This window comes from Merops nubicus, unplaced genomic scaffold, assembly GCF_000691845.1.
Source record: "Merops nubicus isolate BGI_N331 unplaced genomic scaffold, ASM69184v1 scaffold19253, whole genome shotgun sequence".
NCBI classification, from domain to species: domain Eukaryota; kingdom Metazoa; phylum Chordata; class Aves; order Coraciiformes; family Meropidae; genus Merops; species Merops nubicus.
Window position 1 is genome coordinate 1 of NW_008597107.1, and position 7,675 is coordinate 7,675.

Consider the following 7,675-nt stretch of genomic DNA (forward strand, 5'->3'; position numbering starts at 1 on the left):
CGCGCAGGGCGGCGGCGCTCACCGATGGCTCCCAGCGAGACCAGGGCGTTCTGCCGGGGGTTGATGTGCCGGTCGTACGGGCGGCTGCCGTACATGTGGGCGGCGCTGTTGACCAGCCAGGTGACGTTGAGGGAGATGGTGTACCGCAGGATGGAGGCCAGGAAGTAGGCGTTCCACAGGCTCTCGCCCCAGAGGTACCATGGCACAAAGGTAGGGATCACAAAGCACATCAGCACAACTGAACTCTTGTAATACCTGCGGGGACGGAAAAGGACATGTTACCACGGTGGGAGCGACAGCTGGGGTGAGGTGGGGTTTGACCTCTGGAGACATGGCCCTGCCAGAAACCCCTGGCACAGCCTGGGCTGAGCCTGTAATCAGGACCGCAGGGAACACTTCAGACATCCACAATCATGATGTAATTTTTCCATGTGCAATTCAAAATGCTAAGACAACTCAAAACCCCAAAGCAGCAGGTAACACAGGAGCTGAACAGCTAAGACCCAGTCCCAAAGAAAACCTCCCATGTTGAGCACCTTTAAGCGTGGGGAAATGCAGAGCTGGCTGCACGTACTGCACCTCGCACCCAGCCCTGGGACTGAAGAAGCCCAGGGCCTGGCATGGCATCGCTGGAGCTGTGTTGGAAACATGCTCACTGCTAAGAGCTGACAAAGACTTTCTTTGCACTTGGATCAGAAGAAACCCGCAGCACAAGGCAGGATCAGATCCTGTCTATACCACTGCTGCTGCATAAGCTCCAACAGCAGTGGCAGACCCAAAGCAGCTGCTGAGAGACCACGGGCACCTTGCCAAGGGTGAGGAGAAAGATGCATCTCAGCCTGGGGTCCAGGGTTACTGCTGCTCTCCCAACACTCTGGCTGGCTCAAGCCCTGCAGCTCCTCCACATATTGGAGAAAATCAGTGTGCAGTGCAAAATGGGGAGGGAGGAAGCCAAACAGTTGGAGAACAATCAGGAAAGCTTTATAGTGCAGCTAAAGCCACATCCCCATGCAAGGCAGGGAGCAGCCTAAGATTCAGGGAGCACAGAGGTGAAGTGCAGAGAACAAAGCAGGAGAAACAAAAAGAAAAATCACACTGGGGGAATTAATCAAAGGCAAGTGAAGAAAGGCAGCAGTTCCGCAAGAAGTGGGGAGTCAAAACCAAAAGTGAGACAGGAAATAACTGACTCTAAATGGAGAATGGGCTAACGGTGGTCAGGAGCAGAGCAGCAAGACAGTGCAGCTTGGGAGCCATCTACAGTGTGTTCCCAGCTTGAGATAAGTGCCCTGTCTTCCCCGTTGGGCCCTTCCACCTCCCTGGAGCTCCAATTTACTACAGGTCCCCAGGGTATCTCCATGAAAGCAAGCTTGAGAGGAAACAAGTGCCCTGTCTTCCCCATTGGGCCCTTCCACCTCCCTGGAGCTCCAATTTACTACAGTGATCCCCAGGGTATCTCCATGAAAGCAAGCTGCCACATGAAACTGGAGCAGTAGGCTGAAGAAGATGGGGAAGACCCATCTTATTTACGCCCACATGATACGTTTGAAATGCACCCCTGCTTTTGTTGAGTGTTCTGGAAGGGATGAGGAAGAACAGAGTTTGGATGTATTAAACAGTTACTAAAACTTGCCATTTGCTCGAAGTTTTTCAGAAAGGAAGAACTGTCAATTTGGTGTGACAAAACCAAAAATTTTGAATTAAAACCTGCAGAGGACTGGGAAAATGTTAATATCAGCAGTATTTTTGGAAGGAAGAAAGTTTCCATCAACATAGTTCTCATCTATAACACACCGTCTGGTTTTGATCATCTTGTGCGTAAAATAAATTAACCTCTTGCCCTGCAAGTTCTTTGTTTGGTATTTTTTATTGTTCAGAGATTGTGCCTTACATACTGGGCTCCAGAAGGAGAGCTGGCAGTTCTGCAGCAAAACCAACCATGGGAAAAGAGACCACCTCTTCAGCTTTCTCACAGCATTCTATCTTCACGTACCTGAGCAAAGACCAAGGAAATAACCCCATTCTTTGCTCCAAAGGTAACATGATCTCCCACTTCTCTGACTTCTAAAATAAGCTGTGGATAAGGTTTGCAAACCTCATCAATTCAAGGCCACGATTTAAGTAGAGATGGAGAAGAAGAATGTTTTTCCAGTCCAGAAAAGTCCTTCAAAGTTCAAAGCGTCTCCCACTCCATGAAAATAAAAAAAAATATGAAAACAGCATATCAGGCACCAATATGTCCAAGTTCCTCTAAGAAGGTGACTTGGCTGACAACCAACATGAAGTGCCTCTACACCAATGCACAGCATGGGCAACAAACAGGAGGAGCTGGAAGCCACCATGATGCTAGAAAACTGACCTGGTTGCCATTACTGAAAACTGTTGGGATGAATCCCATGACTGAAGACCAGCTATCGATGGCTACAGGCTGTTCAGAAGGGACAGGGGAGGAAGGAGGGGCAGAGGTGTGTCCTCTACGTCAAGAAATGGATAGAGTGTGAAGAGCTGTCCCTGAAGAATAGTCACAAGCAGGTGGAAAGTTTATGGGTAACAATCAGAGACCAAGGCAGTCAAAGGAACCTTGTGGCTGGTGTCTACTACAGGCCACTTGACCAAAGGGAGCCCACTGACAAAGTCTTCTTACTCCAGCTACAGGAGGCTTCACACTCACAGGTTCTTGTCCTGCTGCAGGACTTCAGCCACCCTGACAGCTGCTGGAAAAGGAGCACGGTGAGCTGTAGGCAATCCAGGAGACTCCTGGAATGCACTGAGGACAGATTCTTAGGCCAGGTGGTAGACAGCTCCACCAGCAGGGACGCAATGCTGGACCTGATGGTCACCAACGCAAGCGGCTATTTGGGTATGGCAAGGCTGGAGGCAGCCTGGGCTGCAGTGATCACACACTGGTGGAGTTCTCAGTCCTGAGGGATATCCAACAGGCAAAGAGGAAAGTCAGGACTCTGCATTTTAGGAAAGCCAACTTGCAGCTCTTCAAGGAATCAGTCAATACGAGACCCTGGGGAAGTGCCCTCAGGGAGAAGGGAGCAGAACAGCGCTGGCAGGTGGATGCTTTTCACAGAGCACAAGAGCTCTTGGTCCCCAGGTGTAAGAAATTGGGCAAGGAAAGCGAGAGACCAGCATGGCTGAGTTGGGGCTTGCTGGTCAAACCGACGGGCAGGAAGGAACTGCACAGGCAGTGGAGGCAGGGACAGGATCCTGGGAAGAGCACAGGAACGCTGCCTGGTTGTGCAGGGATGGGGTCAGGAAGGTCAAGGCACAGCTGGAGCTGAACAAGGCAAGGTATGCAAAGAACAAGAAGGGCTTCTACAGGTATGTCAGCCAGAAAGGGAAGGTCAAAGAAAGCATATCCCTCATGGTGAGCAAGACAAAGGGTGATGGTTTTAAACTAAAAGAGGGCAGATTTAGACTAGATCTAAGGAAGTAACATTTTACAACAAGGGTGGTGAAACACTGGCACACATTGCCTAGATGAGTTGCCATTTAAGGTCAGCTAGGATGGGGCTTCAGGAAACCTGATCAAGGTCGAGATGCTCCTGCTCATGGCAGGAACCTCATGAGGTTCAACAAGGCCAAGTGCAAGGTCCTGCACCTGGGTAGGGGCAATCCTTGTTATCAATACAGGCTGGGGGATGATGTGATAGAGAGCAGCCCTGCAGAAAAAGACTTGGGGGTACTGGTGGACAAGCACCTGGATATGAACGAACACTGTGCACTCGTAGCCTAGAAGGCCAATCACTACTGGGCTGTATCAAAAGAAGCAAGGCCAGCAGGTCAAGGGAGGTGGTTCTGCCCCTCTGCTCTGCTCTTATGAGACCTCACCTGGTGTACTGTGTTCAGATCTGGAGTCCGCAGCACAGGAATGACATAGAACTGTTAGAAACAGTCCAAAGGAGGGTCACAAAAATTATCAGATGGCAGAAGAACCCCTCCTATGAGGACAGGCTGAGAGACCTGGGTTTGTTCAGCTTGGAGAAGAGAAGGCTCCCAGGAGACCTTGTGGTAGCCTTCCAGTACCTGAAGGGGACCTGCAGGAAAGCTGGGAAAGGACTGGTTACAAGGGCATGTAGCGACAGGATGAGGGGCAACAGTTTACAAGGGTGAGAAGCAATGGCTTTAAACTCAAGCAGGGGAGATTTAGATTAGACATTAAGAAGATGTTCTTTACTATGAGGTTGATGAAACACTGGAACAGGCTGCCCAGAGAGGTGATGGAGGCCCCACCCCTGGAGACATTCAAGGTCAGGCTTGATGGGGCTCTGAGCAACCTGATATAGTGGGGGATGTCCCTGCAGACTGCAGCACGGTTGGACTAGATGGTCTTTTGTGGTTCCTTCCAACTCAAGGCATTCTGTGATTCCCTGATTCTCCCCTCACCCATAAAACACTCAGAAATTAGTTTATGTGGTTTGCCAAAGTATATGGACCAAACGCTTGCAGGCAGATACAGTCCTCTTGTGTCTAAAATACAGGTACTCACACAGGGCAAAGAATACTGCCACCTCTTACAGAGCATGTAGCAAACTGAACTAGGTCTGTCCCAATTCTCAAGGGGGATAATTAATCCTGTGAAGAATGACAGTCTTGGGAGAGGAAGTTCTTGATCTGTGCTGGCCCACAGGGGTCAAAGATGGGTCTGCAGAGTGAAATGTGTGCTTCTGTGTTCAGGCGGCCATTACAGCGTTTGCTCTGGGGATCAGGGGGGAAGGCCAAGGTCCCACCAACTTCTGCAGTAGCTGATTTCACAGCTTGTTAGAAAAGCAGAGGGACAAAGAGAGGGCTCACTGCTTGTGCAGCAGAACCTGCAAGGTCAACCACACGACAATAGCGGGGGCTAGAAGGATGGCAGTCTTAACACCTACAATCGAAGTGGCAGGGTATCTTGGGGGAGAATATCTTGGGGTATCTCTGGGGGAGCAATAAGCCACAACCAGACAGCCAGGTGGAGCGACCTCTCTAGCCCATCTCCCACCAGGGCCCAGCGCTCCCACTTACTTTCTCTGGAACCTGACGACGGGGTCGTCCAGCAGATCGGTGAAATCCAGCTTCCTCCCCTTCTCGATGACGTCGCGGTGCTTGCGCAGGAAGAGCCACCCGATGTGGGAGAAGAAGAAGCCGCGGCGCGCGTTGTGGGGGTCAGCGTCCGTCTCCGAGTACTTGTGGTGCACACGGTGGTCTCGGCTCCACTCGTAAATGTCGTTCTGCACAGAAAGCATGGAGGGGTGAGAGGAGAGAGGCCCAGTGCTGCTCCACCAGCACCATTTCCAGCTCCTTCCACACACAGCAACAGCTACAAGACCCTTTCTGGTGCTCTTCAAAACAGGTTATTGGTTAAGGACATCCTTAGGGACACCAACTCTCCAGACAGACGGAGAGCCTGTCACTGCTCCTTTCAGTGCCCACACAGAATGGGACATGCTCTAGCAACCAGTGACACAGATTAGGCACTTCCCAGGGCTGGAGATGAGTGGAAGCCAACAGCCTCTTGGGAGTTACCATCACCAGCACGCACTGCTCCTGTGTCTTCCTTGGATGTCTTCTAAGGATGGATACTGGGCTGGAGGGACCACATACATACTGTTGATGTTGTTATTTTATGACTCTGCCATGAAGGAGCTTGCATATTTATTTTCAGGGCACTACTGTGCAGAGGCACTTGGTTCTGGCACCCTTTTCTAAGCTGGTTGTGCCTGGTTACCAACACCCTCCAGGCACACATGCAGCACTGAAAATGGGACAGAGCTTCTGGAACACTATGTGTGCCTTTTCCTGACCTGAAAAGGAGCTGAACTTGCTCAGCCTTCTGAAGGGATGCATCTTACACAGTAAACCCAGCATCTCCATTTAAATTGCTGCCCTCTCTGCAGGGCTATGTACAATAGCACAGCCTTCCAGTATTTAAAGGGGGCCTACAGGAAAGATGGGGAGACTTTTTATCAGGGACTGTAGTGATAGTCAAGTGGTACTGGTTTTAAACTGATAGAAGCCAGATTTGGAACAGGTATTAGGAAGAAATTCCTTACTGTAAGCATGGTGAGACACTGGAACAGGCTGCCCAGAGATGCTGAGGATGCTCCTTCCCTGGAATTAAGGCCAGTTTAGATGAAGCTTTGAACAATGTGATGTAGTGGAAGGTGGCCCTGTCCGTGGTAGGGAGGTTGTAACTACGTCTTTAAGGTACCTTCAGCCCAAACCATTCTATAATTCATGTGTCAAAGGAGATGTGCCTATTTTATGGGAAATCAAGTCCTGCATTTGCAGCCAGGCTGGAATAAAAGTCTCAGACCCATAACATCAGCTCAGCATTGAATCCATATCAGGTACAAAGCAAGTTCTATCCTGACTCTGCTCAAGCTGTCAGCAGATACAGGCCACTGAAATTCTCAAACTTAAACACTAGATCAAGTGAACGCCTATTTCTGAAACACACGTGACAGCAAGCACCAATCTTTCAAGAATAGGAGAGCTTCATTCTGGATAGAGAGAAAAAATACAGCTCAGCATGCTCCATTCATAAAAAAACAAACCCACCAGGCAACAGGGCAAAAATGCCTGGATGACTGTATCGCAGAGGAAGTCCAGCATGTCACAGCCCATGCCGCATCGACTTAAAACTTCAGCAGAGTTTCCCCAATCCTGTAAGAAGTCTGAATATTTCCTCAATATTCAGTATCCAGGGATGCTGTAGGTATCTCTATTGCTACCCCTTCCTCCCAAAGCCACCATGAGGCTGAAAATCTCATTCCTGAAACCAGCCTGAAAAACTCATTCCTGAAACTAAATGGAAAGCCACCCTGAAAACTCATTCACTGTCTGCTTGTGATGGTGAAAACACCCTTAGCAGGCAATGGATGCCATGGTAAATAGAAGCAGGTTCCAGGGTACTTTGAGTGGGTGATCTGGCCACCTGTTTTCTTTCCAATATGAAGGTTATAAAGGTGGCTTGAAGCTACTTTGAAGTACTTCCCTGCATCAGAATCACATCATGTCCTCCGAAAAAAAGCAGTGATGAGGCCAACGTGGCCAAAAGCAAAACCCATAGCAACAACAAAACATAGAACACAATGAAATCCCAACATGCAGGCTCACAGCAATCAGCCAAACATATTCACTTAAATTACTTATGAAAGACAAGATTGGCTGCAAAACAGGAAGACAGTACCAGTGGGTTCTCAAAACTCAAACCAGTTGTTTAACAAACTGAGCACAGGGCTTGTAAAGCTCTGTAATGAACCAAGCAGCACAAACCAGCTGAAATATAGCTCAGAATAAAAGGTTATAGGCAAAATGGAGACATTCCATATTAAAGCAAAAGCACTGTGCTCTTTGCAGTGTCTAGAGGGATTAACAAGATTAGTCCTTTCGATCTTAAAAAAAAAAATCAGATGTTAAATGAACAATACAAAAGTGGATAAAGGGACTTTTCATCCTCTGTCAAGGTACATGAGAAATCAATGAAACAAAATGAAGGAAAAAAACCTGAAAACTCAAGGCACAACACACATATGGGTCACAAGTGGTTACAGCTGCCAAGCTCACTGTGGTGGTTTAGCCTCAGTCAGGAGCCAGGCACCACGTGGCCGCTCACTCATCCCTCACCCCCTGGCATGGGAGGGAGAAAAGGGAGGAAAAGACAACCCCCCATGGGCTGAGATAAGGA

General features: G+C 49.1%; 1 protein-coding gene across 1 annotated transcript; it reads right to left on the reverse strand.

The window, feature by feature from the left end:
* Window positions 1–22: 22 nt before the first annotated feature.
* Window positions 23–5,231, reverse strand: LOC103769419 (stearoyl-CoA desaturase 5-like; the record flags this gene model as incomplete). The annotated part of the gene is made up of 2 exons (XM_008936614.1): window positions 5,011–5,231; window positions 23–255 (listed from the first exon to the last, which is right to left on the reverse strand). Coding segments are annotated over exons 1-2 (454 nt in total), but the record flags the coding sequence as incomplete, so codon positions are not given.
* Between the last annotated feature and the right edge of the window lie 2,444 nt (window positions 5,232–7,675).